The sequence below is a fragment of the Heloderma suspectum genome, chromosome 2 (genome assembly GCF_057233095.1).
Source record: "Heloderma suspectum isolate Gila_16-S chromosome 2, 16-S_ref, whole genome shotgun sequence".
In the NCBI taxonomy this organism is placed as follows: domain Eukaryota; kingdom Metazoa; phylum Chordata; class Lepidosauria; order Squamata; family Helodermatidae; genus Heloderma; species Heloderma suspectum.
Window position 1 is genome coordinate 275,006,687 of NC_139459.1, and position 19,780 is coordinate 275,026,466.

Sequence of the window (19,780 nt, forward strand, 5' to 3'; positions counted from 1 at the left end):
TGATCTGTTGCACTTCCTTTTTTTTTTTTTTTAGTTCTTTAATGCTTGGACAAAAGTCACATGGCTTTTTCCCTACAGGCCTGTAGAGAAAACTGTGCAACAGAAGTAGGCAACTGCAGGGGATCCAGGGACCGTTTTCGCCCCTCGCCTAGGCACTCTTGTGGGGCAGCCAGAAAAAAAGCATGTGTTTTTTTTTAATGGCTCTGTTTTAAATGGTTTTCAAAACCATTTTGTGATTCATGCTCTCTTCCTGTTCCAGAGTTTGGAACAAAAACACTTGAAGCCATTGCTGTACCTTCAAGCACACAAGCTTTCGCTGGTGTAAAGACACTTAAGAACAAAAGAACGTAAGAAGAGCCCTGCTGGATCAGACCAAGGGTCCATTTAGCCCAGCATTCTGTTCATGCAGTAGTCAAACATCTGCCCAGGGAAAGCCACAAGCAGGACATGAGTGCATAGTACCCTCCCGCCCATATTCCCCAGCAACTGGTGTACATAGTCATACTGCCTCTGATACTGGAGGCAGCACATAGCCATCAGGATTAGTAGACATTGATAGCCTTCTCCTCCATGAATTTGCCATCCAAATTGGTGGCCATCGCCACATCTTGTGGTAGCAAATTCTGTAGTTTAACTGTGTGCGGTGTGAAGAAGTCCGTCCTTTTCTCTGTCCTGAATCTCCCACCAATCAGCTTCATGGGATGACCCCGGGTTCTAGTACTTTGAGAGAGGGAGAAAAGCGTCTCCCTGTCCACATTCTCTATACCATGTATACTATTTTTAACCCAAGCCAAGTACTAAATAATGACAGCACTGCAACTACAAACAAGGCACAAAAAAGGATTGTACAACCAGACTTAAGGGTATTCGACTGATCACTGCAAACAGGCTGTTTATATAACGTGTTTACATTGGTAACTGTACTTTTCTGAATTGGCATCTAACAATAATCAAGTGGGTGGTTTCTTGAAGTGAAATACATTTTGTTCTTTTTACACTGAACTAGTCATGACTAAAAGATTATATAGTAAAAACAACATGCTGAATCTGGGCAATTCAAGTTCAAGCTCCAACTGAGTTTATCAGATGGCCTTGGGCATACCTGCTTGCTCGGCCTCAGTTCTCCTATCTGTAAAATGAGAGTAAAAGCTTAGAAGATTGATGACTGAAAGGACTCTACACAGTTGCTGACCAATCTTGCACATTACTGAGAATTACAGTTTGCAGGACATCCTTCTTGATTAAGAATATTTAAGAGTGCCGCTTTATTGTGCAAACTGATGACTCTCCCTTGGTTTACCCATTCCTACACCTGGAATAACTATATCCTTTTGTTTGTTGCAAGGACGAATGAGACAGACTAAAAGGCACACCAGGACTGCTATAAGAGGTGTGGGGGGATCAACACAATTAATATAACTGCATGTTATCTTTACAGATTTCTCCAAGAGTAACAAATCCTATTGAATTTTCATTTCATGTAGAGCTGGCAATGGAAAACAAAAATGCAATGTGGGAAAATACTGAAGCCAAGCCTCATTCCTCCCCACTCCCACAAAGGTTTGTGGTTAAATATGACACAAAGCTTGACTTTTCCTGCTGATCAGCTTAAAATTCTACCAAGAAGCATTTTGCGCATAATGTAGGGATGTACGAAAGTCACTTACCTGTTCGTGGATTATGCTGATGCTGGGGGGGAGGCACTCTGTCCCTTCCCCCAAAATTCTGGCCAGGGGGGGGAGGCGCTCCGTCCCTCCTCCCCCGAATCCCGGCCGGCCGGCTCCACTCCACAGGGATTATGCGGAGCCTCCGGCTGGCTCCGCCAGCGGCTGGACATCCAGCCGCTGGCTAGCAGGGACGCAAATGGCGGCCGTAGCTGCCACCATTTGCGTCCCTGCAGTCAGCCGTGATAGGCTACATAAATGTTTACGTAGCCTATCACGGCTGATTAAAAAAAAACAACGCACGTACGCAAATGGTGGCGCCCGTGGGCGCCGCCATTTGCGTACGCGCATTTTTTTGATTTTTTAATCAGCCGTGATAGGCTATGTAAACATTTACGTAGCCTATCACGGTGTTTTTTAAAATTTAGCCGTGATAGGCTACGTAAATCTTTATGTAGCCTATCACGTTTTTTTTTTATTTTCAACTTGGAAATGGCGGCGGCAGCAGCCGGTCGGAAGACCGGCCGCTGCAGCCGCCGCGCCTCCGCCGGAGCCGCCAGGAAGATCCGCCCCAGGTAAGTCCCGTCCCGGAGGGGGCGGGGGGCCGTTCCACCACCGATTTCGGGGGGCCGAATGCGCTGGCATTCGGCCTCCCTGAGATCCGTGGCAGAACTTTCATACATCCCTAACATAATGACAGTCCATGGGTTACACAACCCTTGGGCTTTTGGGGCTAAGCGGGAGAGAGCAGGCATGTTGCCTGCAGCTCTCTAGCCACTTCTACTTTTAATGAACAACCTATGATAGGCCGTTTGTAGGTTGTTGAGTGTGACAGGTGAACCTGGACCAATGGGTTGTTTAGGGGCCAAGCAACCCAGCGGATAACCCAACTTCAAACAATAGGTTACCACTGGGTTGTTTAGCCCCTCAACTACCCAGCAGTCCAAGTCCACATGTCATGCTCAATAACCTTTGAAGGAGCCAATTGTAGGTTGTTGATTTAAAGTGAAAGTGGCAGGTGCACAGGAGGCAGCACGCGCTCTTTCTCCTGCCCACGCACAACAACCCATGTGTTGTTTAAATTATGGGTTGTCATTACGTGTGAACCAGGTCCAAGTCTGCCATCTGAATAGGTGACTAAGTGCAGGGCTATATGTTACATATAGTTCTACAACACTTTTTGCTGATGGGTCTTTCCCTCTCCCAATCTCCAAAGGAAAGGGTCCACAGGAGACTGGAATCTTCAGCAGAGAAGCAATAAGCGCCGCCTAACACTTTCCATACCAGCCGCCACTGTAGCCCTAAGCTGCATTCCGTCCTATGGGGCAAAAATATGGGGGGTTGGCTGCTGCTGCTACCGCCTCTGCTGCTGCTGCCGCCGCCGCCACCACCACCACCACGGATTCCTGCCTGGCAGCATTTTTAAAGGGGATTTTTTTTTTATTGTTGGCGGGGGGTGGGTTTTTTGGGAGGGGATTCTGTTGCGTTTTTAGGGGTGGGTAGCCTGCCTGATAGGCGGGAGCAAGGGGGCATGTGTCCACCTGACAGAGGCAGTGGGGGGAGCGTTGGGGGCGAGAACATACTGAGTCTGGGCCGCAGGCACTGGTGGAGCGCTAGGGGCAGGCCATGCCAGGTAAGGGGAACAAGGGAGAGATGTGTAATATCTGTTCCCTGTTCCGGGCCTGTCCAGAGCCAAAGGATGGCTGGGGGAGGCGTGACTCCATCTTCTGGCCTTCGTTTGCTGCTCTGCAATGCCAGGTCTGTTAACCAGAAAACATCTGGGAACTACAGACCAGTCAGTCTGACATCAATCCCTGGGAAAATTCTGGAGCAGATCATAAAGCAATCCATCTGGAAGCACCTTGAAAACAATGCCGTGATTACTTGAAGCCAACATGGATTTGTCAAAAACAAGTCCTGCCAGACGAATCTGATCTCATTTTTTGATCAAGTAACCTCCCTTGTAGACCGTGGGAATGCTGTACACATCATATACCTCGACTTCAGCAAAGTTTTCGACAAAGTGCCCCATGATATTCTGATGAGCAAACTAGCTCAAAGTGGGCTGGATGAAACAAGGATCCGGTGGATCCACAGTTGGCTACAGAATCGGACTCAAAGAGTGCTTATCAATGGGACCTTCTCAAACTGGGGAGAGGTAATGAGTGGGGTACCGCAGGGCTCAGTCCTGGGCCCAGTGCTCTTCAACATTTTTATTAATGACTTGAAGGAGATGCAGGTGCAGGGAATGCTGATCAAATTTGCTTATGACACAAAATTGGGCGGGATAGCTAATACTTTGGAAGACAGAAACAAAATTCAAAGTGATCTGGATAGACTGGAGCACTGGGCAGAAAAGAACAGAATGACATTTAATAGGGATAAATGCCAAGTTCTGCACCCAGGAAAAAGAAACCAAATGCACAGTTACAAGATGGGGGATACGTGGCTCAACAACACTACAAGCGAGAAGGATCTTGGAATTGTTGTCGATCACAAGCTGAAGATGAGCCAACAATGTGATGTGGCTGCAAAAAAGGCCAATGCTCTTTTGGGCTGCATTCATAGATGCATAGCTTCCAAATCCCGGGAAGTACTAGTTCCCCTCTACTCAGCACTGGTTAGGCCTCATCTGGAGTACTGTGCCCAGTTCTGGGCACCACACTTTAAGAAGGATGCTGGCAAACTGGAGAGGGTTCAGAGGAGGGCAACAAAGATGATCAGAGGACTGGAAACAAAGCCCTATGAAGAGAGACGGAAAGAACTGGGCATGTTTAGCCTTGAGAAGAGAAGACTGAGGGAAGATATGATAGCACTCTTCAAGTACTTGAAAGGTTGTCACAGAGAAGAAGGCCAGGATCTCTTCTTGATCATCCCAGAGTGCAGGACACGGAATAATGGGCTCAAGTGACAGGAAGCCAGATTCCAGCTGAACATCAGGAAAAACTTCCTGACTGTTAGAGCAATACAGCAATGGAACCAATTACTTAGGGAGGTGGTGGGCTCTCCCACACTGGAGGCGTTCAAGATGAGGCTGGACAGCCATCTGTCAGGGATGCTCTGACCCGGATTCCTGCATTGAGCAGGGGGTTGGACTCAATGGCCTTGTAGGCCCCTTCCAACCCTACTATTCTATGATCCCTCATCCATGACATGATCCTGGATGAGTGTGTGGACCTGGCATGAATTACCGAGACCTGGCTGGCTGAGGCCACTGCTCCAACTCTTGCAGCCATGTGTCCAGCTGGATTTTCATATGCACAGCAGCCGAGGGCTAGGGATCAGGGAGGGAGAGTGGCTGTTATCTACCGAGCGTCCTTGGTCCTCACCAGACCCCCTCTCTGGGAGACCAAGGCTGCTGAGTGCATGTACTGGAGGCTGGGCCAAAAGGGTAGTCTGGGGATTCTGCTCGTGTACCATCCACCCCGCTGCACGACTGACTCCCTGGCCGAGGTGCTTGAGATGGTCTCTGATGTGCGTGTGCCGTCACCTAACTTACTGGTGTTGGGGGACTTCAATGTACATTCAGAGGACATCCTCACAGGGGCACCTCAGGACTTCATGGAGACCATGGCTTCCTGGGAGCTGCACCCTATTCCAGCTGGGCCCACCCATGTAGACGGTCATGCGCTAGATCTTGTGTTTGTTTCTGGAGGAGTGGGGAGTGATCTGGAAGTTGGGGGTATATCCACCACCCCCTTGTCATGGTCAGATCACTATCTGGTGACGTTGAACTTCTCGGTTCCACAACCACTCCGCAGGGGTGGAGGACCCAATAAAATGGTCCGTTCCCGGCGTCTTATGGATCCGAATGGATTCCTGAACACGCTTGGGGATTCTCTGGAGCACGCCAACGGCCACTCGGTCGAGACCCTGGTGGGTGGCTGGAATGCCGCAATCACTGGGGCATTAGATCGGGTGGCTCCAAAATGCCCTCTCGCCCTGAACAGGGCTCGGACTGCATCATGGTTCAATCCGCAGTTACAAGCTCTGAAACCGGAGGTGAGACGGCTAGAGCGCTGGTGGCGGAAGTCTCGCTCCAAAGACACGGGCTAGAGCTGTGTCTTCAGCCTATCACGTGGCGGTGAAGGCAGCAAAAAAGGAATATTATGCTGCCTCTATTGTGTCCGCAGAGTGCTGTCCTAGGAGGCTGCTCCAAGAGGGCTGAAGACTGGTGGGTCCAGTTGCTCCAGAACTGCTGGAGCATTCTAAGGCCTCCCGTAAGCCACTTTGCGGATAAAATTGATTGGATCAGGAGTGTTATTCCGTGCACTGTGGATAGCAAGAGGTGGTCTGTGGCACACCGGTTTTGTGGGATTGGTTCCAGCTTCTTCCTTCTGATGAAGCGGACAAGGTGCTTTCATCTATAAGGCCGACCACCTGCTTACTTGATCCTTGCCCATCTTGGCTCATTATGAGCTGCAGAGGTAGGTTGGCTGAGGGGATCAGGGTGGTGGTGAACACCTCCCTTGAGGAGGGAGTGATGCCATCAGCCCTCAAGGAGGCAGTGATAAGACCACTTTTAAAAAAGCCCTCCTTGGATCCCCAAGTTCTGAACAACTTTCGCCCAGTCTCGAATCTGCCATTTTTGGGCAAGGTGATTGAGCGGGTGGTGGCAATGCAGTTGAAGGCACACTTGGAAGAAGCCGATTATCTAGATCCATTTCAGTCGGGCTTCAGGCCTGGGCATGGGACAGAAACGGCCTTTGTCACTTTGGTGGATGATATAAGGAGGGCTTTGGATAGGGGCAAATGCTCCTTCCTTGTTCTCCTCGAACTCACAGCGGCTTTTCATACCGTTGACCACAGTATCCTCCTGGACCGCCTGGAGGGGGTGGACATTGGAGACACCGTATTGCAGTGGTTCCGGTCCTTCCTCTCCAGCAGGTACCAGAGGGTAGCACTGGGAGAGGAGGTTTCAGAACCGTGGCCGCTCACTTGTGGGGTGACACAGGGTTCCATCCTCTCCCCAATGCTATTAAACATCTACATGAAGCCGCTGGGGGCTGTCATCAGGAGGTTTGGGATGCTGTGTCACCAGTATGTGAATGACACGCAGCTCTACCTCTTGTTCAAATCTTCACCAAGGTTGGCCGTAGAATCCCTGTCCAAATGTCTGGAGACGGTGAGTGGCTGGATGGCGAGGAATAAGCTGAAGCTGAACCCTGACAAGACCGAGGTACTTTTAGTGGGAGACAAGAGGAGGTTGGGGGATGTTGACCTGGTGTTGAATGGGATATGGCTACCCTTGAAAGACCAGGTCCGCAGCCTGGGGGTCATTTTGGAATCCCAGCTGTCCATGGAGGCTCAGGTGTCAGCTGTGAGCTCGACAGCATTGTACCAACTCCATCTGATACGGTGGCTGCGCCCCTACCTTCCCAACCATCTGCTCCCATCGGTAGTACATGCCCTGGTCTCCTCTCATTTAGACTACTGTAATGCGCTCTACGTGGGGTTACCCTTGAAGACGGTTTGGAAGCTGCAGCTGATACAGAATGCAGCAGCTTGCCTGATTAAAGGCAGCCGCCGGCGAGATCACATCACTCCAGAGCTGAAGGAGATGCACTGGTTACCAGTTGTTTTCCAGACCAAATTCAAGGTGTTGGTTTTGACTTTTAAAACCCTATATGGTTTCAGCCCAGCCTATCTTAAGGAGCGCCTCCAGCAACACCAGACAGGCTGCTTAACAAGATAGCCTTGGATGGCCTTCTCTCCGTCCCATCAGCCAGGACAGCTAGACTGGTGGGGATGAGGGAGAGGGCCTTTTCTGTGGTGGCCCCCACTCTGTGGAACTCCCTCCCTAGGGAACTCCACCATGCCCCCTCTTTAATGAGCTTCCTCCACGCATTAAAAACATGGTTGTTCAGGGAGGCATTTGGGTTGGGTTAGGGTATTTTTAGAAAAATTACGTTTTTACTGTGGAATTTTATTGTTTTAAACTGTTTTATTATATATTCTGTACATCGCCCAGAGTGGTGGGTGACCAGCCAGATGGGTGATTAATAAATTTAATTAATAAATAAATAATAAATAATTTTTGATGCAATAAAACTGGCAGAGAAGTGCTAAGGAAAGCATCCTGCCTCTGGTGCACCCCTCTGCTGTTGAAGATTACAGCTTCCCGTAAGTCTTATTCCTTGGGGGAACAAAAAATAATGAGGAAAAAAGTTTCATCAAACTAGATGAATCATAACCTTGGCATGCTAAAACCGAGCAATATAACTGCTAATGCAACTATAACTGAGGGAATAACTACAAGTAACTCGCTGAGTGAAAGCACAAACCTATGTCTATATTGAGGGTTAGAGATACAGTATTAATTTATGATGTGTTTATGCAGGCCTCCCTTTGGTTCATTTATCCTGCACTGCATTTTATTCCAGTGATACTCTTCAACTTAAGCTTTTGCCAATGACAAACGGGGGATGGGGGAGATATTTTAGCTGCGAGTCCTGCTGGATAATAATTCTTCTCATTCGCTCTTCACAAATTATTTACCTTCAGAGTTGTAAAACTGACACTCTGAGGGATTCTCAAGTAGTAAACACTTCAAATACCTCTCCTGTATACCTATGACATGCCTTGCTACTACACTGCGTATTTTAATATATGTGCAGGTTATGCTGAAGTGGCTCTCTTTAGCTGACCACCTGAAGTTAAAATGCATGAGAATGAGCAAAGAATCTAGAGGACTAGTTCAGGTAGTCCATTTGACCTTCTCCCTTCATCTTTCTTGCACATCATGCGATTTTCCACTCTGGAAATATATCCATTAGTTTTTTGTTATTAAAAAAGAAAGAAAAAGATAGGGTTCCCACCACCACCACCAATTAAAAGGGGGAAAATGTTATTTTTCTCAGCAGGAGAAATATTAATGCTGGCCTCCTGACTAGACTACTCAATGTGTAGTGTGTGGGGCTGCCTTTGAAGAGTGTGCAGAAACTTTACTTAGGCTATAAACCTACAGCTGCTTACCTGGGAGTAAACTCCACTGAACTCCTGATTAGACATGTACAGGATTGTGTTGTTAGCCAAAAATACATCATAACATACAGTTGGAATGATAACTGGGACCTCCCAGTGGAAACATCCCTGCCAGTTCTGAAACGATGTCACCGGCTGCCCATCAATTTCTGGGCACAATTCAAAGTGATGATTTTTAAAGCCCTACAAGGCTTGGAACTCGGGGATCTGAAAGACCTCCTTCTCCCTCACAATCTTGCCCAGAGACTGAGCTAATCTTTGCAGACGTTATTACCTTCAGAGATTAAGGTGCCGATGACTGGGGAAGGTGGCACCCCACCCCGGATTGCTCCCCACAAGGAGGCTTGTCTGGCATCTATTTGTTTATTACATTTGTATCCCACCTTTCCTCTGCGAAACCCAAGGTGGCATACATGGTCCTCCTCCTCTCCACCTTACCCTCATAACAACCCTGTGATGTAGGCTAGGCTGAGACTGGCCCAACGTCACCCACTGAGCTCCATGGCTAAGTGGCGAATAGAAATCAGGTCTCCTGAGTCCCAGTCCAACACTCCACCCACTACACCACATTGGCTCTTCTACTTCTGTGTGTTTTCAACATCAAGCAAAGGTCTTTCCCCCTACCTACAAGACTTTTTAAACTGTGGTTGATTTTTTAAGTTTGATCCTGCTGCAGAGATTTTTTAATTATCTTGCTCCTTTTATTATTATTCTAATTGTCAGAGCGCTTCGGCTACTAGGCGGTATAGAAATGTAATTAAAAAAATACTTTATTTGTGGTTTTGACTATTGGGCACTTGGAAGTAACAGTACCGAAGGGGGGATGTAAATCCTTTAAATAAATATATAACACATAAGAATAGGATACTTAACAATGCTTGATATGGATCTTTGCTCAGAATAAGTCAGCGAACACCCCCCCACACACTCACATGCACTTTTAAAACAAAGGGTGCAGTTTAAGTGCATTTTGAGCCTACATGTATGCATCCTTGTTCATGCAAACCAAGTCTCTGCATGCTAACAAAAGTACATTGTATTCAACATAACACAGCTGGTTCTCTAGCCTCATAACATAATTCAGCCAAGATTTAGATGACCAGTCTGCTCTATTCATGCAACCCCTCGCGGGTTTCACATGATTACTGGAATCTTAGATCCATACATCACATTATCTGTAGTAATGCAACAGCATTCATACTTTTTCCTACATTGTTGAGCCATCACGTATCTGTCAGAAATACCCTGAAAATAGGGATGTCTGATAATTCCGCCGTGGACTCAAATGAGGTCAGATTCCAAAGAATCCAACCTCTGGATTCCACAGCGGAACAGCACTACTTACCTCCAGCTCCGGAGGATTTCGTGTGGCGTGGCTCTCCGGCTCCCTAGCGCAGGCAATATGGTAATGGCAGCTGCCATTACCATACTGCTGGGAGAAATACAGCTGCAAATGGCGTAGCGGATGCCACTTGCGGCTGTAAAGCACTGTTTTTTACCTAAATAGAGCTGTAACCAGCTGCAATTAGGTTAAACTCAGGGCTTCACAGCTGCAAGTGGTGTCCAATACGCCATTTCCATCTGTGTTTTTCCCCGTAATACACTAGCCTATCGCAGGAAAAAATACAGACACAAGCGGCGTAGTGGATGCCACTTGCGGCTGTGAAGCCCTGAGTTTAACCTAACTGCAGCCGTTTACGGCTCTATTTAGGTAAAAAACAACGCTTTACAGCCGCAAGTGGTGTCAATTACGCCATTTGCGGCTCTATTTCTCCCAGCAATATAGTAACGGCAACTGCCATTACTGTATCTCCTGTGCTAGGGAGCCGGAGTGCGGCTCCGTGGAATCCTCTGGACGCGGAGCTGCTCTGGAGGATTTTGAGGGGCCAGGAGCGGAGCGGCTGGTCCCTCTGTGAAACCCCCCCCCCCCCCCGGAAAGGAAGGTAGGGGATTCGTCCATCACTACCTGAAAGGGAAAACAAGGATCCCGAGTACTGACAGGAAGTGAGAACCTCACAGCCAAGGATTGAGGCTTACATCAGCCTTCACTAACCTGGGACCCTCCAGATGTTTTTGACAACTCCCTGAATTCCTGACCATGGGCCTTGCTGGCTGGGGCTGATGGGAGTTGAAGTCCAAAACATCTGGAGAGCACTAGGTTGGGGAAGGCGGTCTTTCACAGTCAATGGGACTGCCCAAGGTTGGTATCTTGACATGGCTGGCAATGAGAAGGCAGCCAAGAACATTTGATCACACCCTCTCCCAAAGTGATGATGGTGATTTTGCAAATATGTCTTCTGCACCTTCCATTGTTCTGGAATTATAAGGCATAAAACAAAGAATTATTAATTTCTCTTAGGAGAAAATTCATAACCCCCTGCAGTGGGTCAGGATAACTCAAGTCTCACAACTGCTATTCCCAAGACGCTCTTATTTTAATAATAATTGTAACAGGAATGTGCGTGAAGTGCTTTTTAAACCTCAAATGCACCATATTTTGCTTATATTATAATAATATAAGCAAAATGCTACGTATTTTCAAAAATCTTCTTCCCTGTAGCTAAATTGTAGATTCGAGCCAAGATCTCAAGGAAAGCCACTACGGATCTTTTCAGTACAGTAGCAGTTAAAATGCAATAATAATTAGCTAAGTAATAGCTTTGCTTATTAAACTGCCATTAAGGAGCACTGGAACAAATACATCGATTTCATACCAAAACTGTACTGCTTGCTTTAGGAGCGTTTGTTTTATCCTGTGATAGCAAACAGGTTGCTGACTAGCCTCATGGGGGAAGGGTGGTGGTGGGGAATACGCTATTATGAAAAAGAAGAATGAGCAAGGATTAAACGCACAACACCACATCCAGAGATAAAAGTATTTAGGCACAATCCTGTCCTTTGCATGTACACAGCGAGGAGGACGACGCATTGCCAAGCTCCCATTCACTTCCTAGAGGCCACAGGAAACTGGAGGGCTTGGCAAGCCAGAGTATTTTTCTCTGTTACACTATAACCTCTGGGAAATGAGTACCGGGCCCCTGCTTCTCTTTTTTTTTCTTTTTATCATGAAACTTTATTTTATATCAAAATAAAGTTAACAAAATAAAGGCAACAAAAAGAAGAATGTACACAGTAATGAATCAAAATCACTAAAGAAACAAAGTAATTCACTAATTATAAATCTTAGCCTATAAATGATATGCTTATGGAACATCAATAGTAAATGGGCCTAAGCAGAAGCTCAATACCTAATGGAAGTAAAAATACAAGTTATACAACATATGAAAGGAGTGATTAAAATACTGCATGTGAGTGTATGTCACAACAACTGAACAACAACAATGTATTAATCAGAAAAAAATACTGACAGCTGTACTTGGTTGGAATTTTATCAAAAGTTTGAAGAGCTTCAACACAGGAAACAAATGGAAACCATGGTGCCATGATATCATTCTTTGAGTTAGGATTTCTAGCTCGCTGCACTTGCATGTTTATACATACTCATAGTATCCCAAATTTTATCAGCCCGCTGCTCTTTAGTTGATTGCTTTGGAGACTTTCAATTACATGCTATACATGATATAAGAACATAAGAAGAGCCCTGCTGGAACAGACCAAGGGTCCATCTAGTCCAGCATTCTGTTCACACAGTGGCATAAGAATGTGAGAAGAGCCCTGCTGGATCAGACCAAGGGTCCATCTAGTCCAGCATTCTGTTCACACAGTGGCATAAGAATGTGAGAAGAGCCCTGCTGGATCAGACCAAGGGTCCATCTAGTCCAGCATTCTGTTCGCACAGTAGCCAACCAACTGTCAACCAGGAACCCACAAGCAAGACAAGAGTGCAACACCACCCTCCTGCCCATGCTCCCCAGAAACTGGTGTGCACAGGCATACTGCCTCTGATACTGGACTTTGCAGCTGTATACAATTGCTTATGCAGGAATCCATTAGCTTCAAAATGATGAATGCCTTTTCAATTACTGACAGCCAAGAATGCCCCTGCTCTTGCACAGACCTAGAGCCTGACCATTCAGATTTCTGGTTTGTGACTACGTGGATTGTGTAGATACTCTGGGCAGTGCGTGAAAGGGAAGCAAAGCTCCCCAGAAGGGGCCTTTATCAGGGCAACTAGTACACACACACACACACACACACACACAGGGTGGGGTGGGGGGCATCCCTGCAAAAAGAAAATATAAAAGTCAGGAAAAGCAATACAAAGTGCAGGTACTTCATTTTAGTGCCTCATGGAAATATGCAGGCCTGGATCCTGAGTAGCACCAGCAGAAGGGCGTTGGGAGAAGGTGACTTTCCAACCTCTCCTGTCTCTGATGCCCTCCTGAATAGTGTGGGATGAAGAGGAAGGGAAGAACTGCTGAAAGCTGGGCAGAGGTACCTCTTGTGAGTGGGCACGGCCACTCACTGAACATATATCTCTGCCTGAATTTCAGCAGATTTTAAAATTTGGAGAAGACGCCCAAGCATGGAACATTTCACAGATTTTTTTTTTTTTTAAAGCTTTGAGAAAATGATGGATGGAAAGGGAAGGAGCTAGCTTGATGGGGACATGAGAAAAGATGGCATGGATGCAAGAGAAGTAACATGAAAGGGAACAAGGTGGAAAAACTGGAGAAATAACAGAATTGGAGTCGAAAATATTGAGACTCCCCTGAAACAGTTTACTGAAAGTTTTTTCCAGAATGAACAGACAAAACACAATGACAAGAGGGAAGGGAAGCAGAGACAAAGCTGTAATAGTGAAAATAAGAAAGGGCCACTGCACAATGAAGAAAGAAAAGAAAGTGAGGTGTGTGTGTATGTATACATGCATGTATATACATGTGTATAGACAGAGATGGATCAGGGGGGAAATAGAGTGAAGAATAACCTCAAAAATGTGAGGAAAAGACAATATAACTAGAGGTAAAGAAGGAGAAAACACTTGGTTAGAAAGATGAGAAACTCTTTCTGCCCACAACAGGTTTGTGATCCAAGAGGGTAATATCAGACACATTTGGAAAATTAATGGCTCAGGGATAGAAAAACAGACCTATGACCCAATTTGCATAGAACAATATCTAGAAAATATAGAATGAATAAAGGAGCTATGGACAGATACTGCAGTACCTGGACAGGAAGTAGAAAATACAAGATTAAAAGACATCAAAAAAAGCCAGCGAATTAGCTGGACTTCCACAGCAACTAGGTTGTGACTGCAGCAAAGACAGAAAAGGTAGGAAAAGCTAAAGACTACATGATTGATAAAGATAGCAGATGAGACTTTTGGCTCGGTCAATATGAGCTCACTGGAAACCTTGGCAGGAAAGGCTTTGTGAGAACAGGGCATGCTATAACAAACTGGCAAGATCAAGATGGATTTCTCTTGACATACAAAAGAGACATGGGCTGGATGTGGAGGCAATCATTGTATGAGCCAGCCTCAGTGACCAGGTTTGCACGTAACGGCAGCAAATGATGGGTTAATCAATTAACCCCTGATTTGCTGGGCTGCGTGCTGCATATTAGCCACTTCCACTTTGCAAAATTAACCACCAATAGCATGAAGTGCGAACCCAGAGACTTTGGGTTGTTTCATTTTGCTTTCTTTTTCAATTAATCACAGTTCAGCTTTAAGTCTAAACTCTAAATTGTAATTAATCTTGTATGATTAGTGGAAACACACCAGCTTCATAAACTAAGGTTTGAAGTTGGCTTATTTAAGTAAACTACAGTTAAGACTAAGCACAGTTTGCCTGGATTCAGATGAAATAATAAACCACAGTTAGTCTAACATGAGAGCTTCTGTTCTCCTCCTTGCAGCCATGCTAGAGAAGAGAACCGGGGGGGAGGGGGGACAGCCAACAAGCCTGAGGCTCATTTATGTGGCAATAAATCATGGTTTATCATTACATCCAAATGCAGCCACTGAATACAGACCACATAGCCAAGGGGTTTGGAGTGAAGAAGGAAGAAATGGGCTTGTAATTCAATAGGAGAACCGGAGCCTATGTTGAGAGACAGGTTTTTTATACAAAACAAAACAACCCACAAAATTACTCAACTTAATCTGGGAATATTTATTTTAAAATCCTGACTCGCATACCTGAACAATACAATTATCACAACTGCCTTGTTTACACATCTCTAAGCTATTCATTTGCTCTTCTTTTTCCAAGTCCAAAGCATTTGCTGGAAGATGTATTCTATTGGTTTTGGAAGCCAATATACTACTTTCTGAACATCATTTTACTATACCTATCTGTCCACCAGAGAACCCTGGAAAGAATTGGCTCTGATTTCACATTCCATGCATTTCCCATACAAAATCTCCAAGATGGTTCTTCTGCTTCAAAATGACATCTGAGCTAAAGAGTTGGTTTTCTCCCTGAAAGTTAAATATATGCAGAAATTTGGGAGTCTTACTTGATTCTCCACGCTTTGCTAGCTAATGTCTTACCTTTTTATTTCATTTTATTTCAAAGTCTATACAAGCCTTATCCTAACAGCAGAGTAATAAATATCAACAATAACTTCCACCATGATTACACTTTGTGTACTGGACACTTTCCTGGCTCCCTTTCACACATTTTGTCCACTAGCAAACCATCAGCAAGCTGAAAAGGTGACTCATGCTTTGCCTAAAGTACTGTAAAAAGCAATGTCCAGTGGTTCAACAACAGCTAAGGATAGCTTCGAATCATGTGCTTACCGCATACAAACAAGCAGGGCTGGCCCTACCATTATGCAGACTGATGTGCCTGCATCAGGCTGCAGAGCAGAAGTGGTGAATTGCACCACTGCCCCACACCCCCGCCAGGGCAGTCTGCCGCCACTGCCCTACCACCTCCAGCGGGTGCTTGGAGAGCCCACCAGCTGTTCTCCCGCAGCGGCATTTGCTGCTGCAAGACAGCAGCTGGCGGGGCTCTCTGGAGTAGCAGCTGCCACACCTTCCTGCCATGCACCGCATCATGTGACCCCCACTTCCCCTTGCAGGAGCTGTGGGTCTTGTGAGAGCTTGGCTGGGCCCCATGAGAGCTTGGGCAAGCTCTTGCAAGAGTTCAGCTGAGCCCCACAACCAGGAAAAGGTGGCAGAAGAGAAGGTGGTGAGCAGGCCTGATGGCAGCGCATGTTCTCGCCTCAGGTGGCAAGATACCTCGGGCCGGGGCTGTGAATATGCTAACATAAAAGGAATGTCTTTGGAACAGAAAGTGACTCCTTATAAGTCTAGGCATGAAAAAAGACACATTACAACACAACAGAGGATTGTATTTCAAGTCTCAGGGTTGCTCCCTGGCCATCCCCTTAGATCAGGGGGCTCCAACTTGGGGTTGGTGGGCACATATGGTTGCCATGTGGTGTGGGAGGCTTTCCCATTCATAAAAGAAGGCATGGCCAGGCACAAAACACTCATTTCCCAGAAGGTTAACTGGTGAGACTAAAAGAAAAGTAAGTTGCCCAAGAACCTAAGTACAAGGCAGAGGTGAAGTCTTACACAATACCACTCTTTTGAACCCAAATAAAGATGGTGTTTGAGGGCAGCACTTTGCTTCGCAACATGCCAGCACCCCAGTTTTAAAAGAATACTTACTAATCTTAAGAAATAAAATAAAAATCAGGAGGGCCAGGGAACATGGCAGGCACCGAAAGAGGTGTCTGTAGGCACATCATTGCTCACCGACACCGTATTGGAGACCCCAGCCTTCAATGTTCTTCTTATATCGAACTAAAAGGCATTCCAAGACATTACCAATCTTTTTTCATTTCTACCTAAATAAATTTTTACAAGTTAACAGGGCAAAGGCCAGTATGGTGAGCGTTGGACTAGGACAGAGGAGACCCAAGTTCAAATTCCCACTCAGATCATGACACCCATTGAGTAACTTTGGGCCTGTCGCTCCCTCTCACCCGAACCTACCTCACAAGATTATTATAACAATAAAATGATGGGGGAAGGACAGGGAGAGAACCAGGTACACCACCATGTTCTCCTTAGAGGATATATAACATAAATGTATTTAACAAATAAACTCGTTAATGGATGTTCATGAAGCTATTTGAAAACCAAAGCCCATTAGGGGAAAAATCAATTCTTGCTATTCTTACCTGGAGATTTGATGACCAGCATACAGCAACAGTGCAGTTAGAAAATATAAGTAGAGTTGAACCAGGTGTTGTCTGGGCAAGGTTAGGAGAACAACACTTAAGATATAACCTGGAGAAGAGATTGAGATAATTCAAAATTAAGTACGCACAAACTTTTAAACAATGCTTTTCATTCATTTTAAAATCATGAATTGAAAGTCATCATTTCCTATAATTAAGAAGATGCCCCCTTGCCTAGAACGTTGCATAAGAGATGAAGAAAAACTAATGTCATACAGGTAATAAAGCCCACTAGCCAGCCATTCACAAAACAATGGCCACATTTGGGCGTCACTTTAAGCCCTGGTGGCTTATAAGCTACTCACAGTAGCCTCTGTGCCCGTCACACCATCAGGCAAATAAGCTACTATGTGTAGCTTATTTTCCTCCCTTTGCCCCTCCCTCTCCCTCAGTCCTCCAGCCCACATCCCAGAGGACCTGGCGGCAGACCCGACTTGTCTCTACCTTGATCCAAAATGACAGCTCTCAAAAGAAAGGCGAAGAGAGGGATCCCTACAGGGAGCTGGGAAAGCGCCTCCCACCACTCCCCGTGCCTGGCACCCTCACTTCCTCAGAAGAAATGGGGTGCAGCAATTTTTAAAATGTCTTTCTTCCATTCTTGTGCAAGAATGGAACAAAGACATTAAAAAAATATTGAAAGCAGGGGGCCGTGGAGTGCGCTTGGGGGACACCCAAAAGGTCCCCTACAACTGAGGCATACTCTCCCCCACAGCCACACACCACCTTCTCTCCCCAAAAGGCATTCCCCCACTGCCTGCTGAAAGATCCCTAGCACGGCTTGCATTCTAAAAGGCACCAGGACCCACACCAGGGGGTGGGATTCCCTCCCCACCACTGCTGATTTTTGCAAGGGGCACTTAATTATTTATTTATTTCATTTCATTTCTATACCGCCCAATAGCCGAAGATCTCTGGGCGGTTCACAAAAATTAAAACCAAACAGCACACAATAAAACAATTTAAAATATATAGAACATTAAAACCACAATATAACAATGCAACCACAATAAAACCTAGCAGCAGTGCACGAGTTTAAAATACAGATTTAAAACAGCAAAGCTAAAAGTTCAGAAAGCTAAAATGCTAAAATGCCTGGGAGAATAAAATATACTTTGAATATCTAACGCAAGTCAGCGGAGCTCCCTGCTTCATTCACTTACATTCGATTTTCAAAGTCCTCCTGGTGAAAATTGGGGGGTGGGGCAGGGTGAAATTCAACCCCCCACCAAGGACTGTGTTGCCCCCATAGTCCTTGGCGGGGGGGTAGATTTTGCCCCCCCATTTCTGGATTTTTCTTTATTTACCCAAGCCCCATTTTGCGCAAAGCTGGTTATATTTTTTTAAAGGGATCCGCCCCCAATCCAGACTGGAGGGAAAGGGGGCATGGCAGCAGCTTGGGAGTGATTGCAAAGGGCAATGGCGGCCCTGCTGGAGAAGAGCGGCAGGGGGTTCTGCCGCTCTTGCCAAGTGGCTCATTGGCCAATGCCCTTTAACTATGGTGGAGTGCCAGACGACACAATAATCCATGGTGGGTTAAATAACCCTTACTGCAGACTATCAGAGTGGCTTGTTTCAGCCAAGTAAGCTATCGTGGATTAAAAAATGCTCAACAGACGACACGATAACCAACGATGGGTTAAATAAGCCATCGTGGCTTATTTAACCCATCATGGGTTATCATGTCGCCCGAACCCAGTCACTAGCTGTGGATCTCATGATAACTTTGTGTATACATTTGTAAAACAGGGAAGTAAAGAGAAAAACGCACATGCTTGAGGTTTTGCTGTTGTTTCCGTAGATGCACATTAAAATTAAACACCACCCCTTTCAAAGAGCGCAGCCTACATCTGTTCATTTGTCAAATCAAGTTAAAATAGGTTAAAAGCTCACTGGGCTTTAAACTGAACATTTAGAAAATGATAGAGAAAGCAGAATTACAACAAAGTGTTTTGGAGCACCTTAGATAGTTAACAAAATGTATTATGGCATAGGCTTTCATCGACCAGTCTACTTCATAGAAGCACAGAATCACAGAATAGTAGGGGTGGATGGGGTCTATAAGACCATCGAGTCCAATCCCCTGCTCAATGCAGGAATCCAAGTCAAAGCATCCCTGACAGATGGCTGTCCAGCCTCGTCTTGAACACCTCCAGTGTGGGAGAGCCACTACCTCCCTAGGTAACTGGTTCCATTGTTGTATTGCACTAACAGTCAGGAAGTTTCTCCTGATGTTCAACTGGAATCTGGCTTCCTGTCACTTGAGCCCATTATTCTGTGTCCTGCACTCTGGCATGATCAAGAAGAGATTCTGGCCTTCCTCTCTGTGACAACCTTTCAAGTACTTGAAGAGTGCTATCATCTCTCCCCTCAGTCTTCTCTTCTCCAGCCTAAACACGCCCACTTCTTTCAGTTTCTCTTCATAGGGCTTGGTTTCCAGTCCCCTGGTCATCTTTGTTGCCCTCCTCTGAACCCTCTCCAGTTTGTCTGCATCCTTTTTAAAATGTGGTGCCCAGAACTGGACACAGTACTCCAGATGAGGCCTAACCAGTGCTGACTAGAGGGGAACTAGTACTTCTCGGGATTTGGAAGCTATGCTTCTATTAATGCAGCCCAAAAGAGCATTGGCCTTTTTTGCAGCCACATCACATTGTTGGCTCATATTCAGCTTGTGATCGACAACAATTCCAAGATCTTTCTTGCTTGCAGTACTGTTGAGCCAAGTATCCCACATCTTGTAACTGTGCACTTGGTTTCTTTTTCCTAGGTGCAGAACTTGGCATTTATCCCTATTAAATGTTATTCTGTTCTTTTCTGCCCAGTGTTCCAGCCTATCAAGATCACTATGAATTTTGTTTCTGTCTTCCAGGGTATCAGCTATCCCGCCCAATTTTGTGTCATCTGCAAATCTGATCAGCATTCCCTGCGCCTCCTCCTCCAAGTCATTAATAAAAATGTTGAAGAGCACT

At 45.9% G+C, this 19,780-nt stretch overlaps 1 protein-coding gene across 2 annotated transcripts in view; it reads right to left on the bottom strand.

The window, feature by feature from the left end:
• Positions 1-19,780, bottom strand: part of RNF145 (ring finger protein 145) — a 101,925-nt gene that overhangs the window by 41,273 nt on the left and 40,872 nt on the right. For both annotated transcript variants that reach the window (XM_084839271.1, XM_084839273.1), the window contains exon 3: positions 16,755-16,863. In XM_084839271.1, coding sequence (XP_084695397.1) covers positions 16,755-16,863 — 109 coding nt within the window. The remainder of the gene's footprint in view (positions 1-16,754; positions 16,864-19,780) is intronic.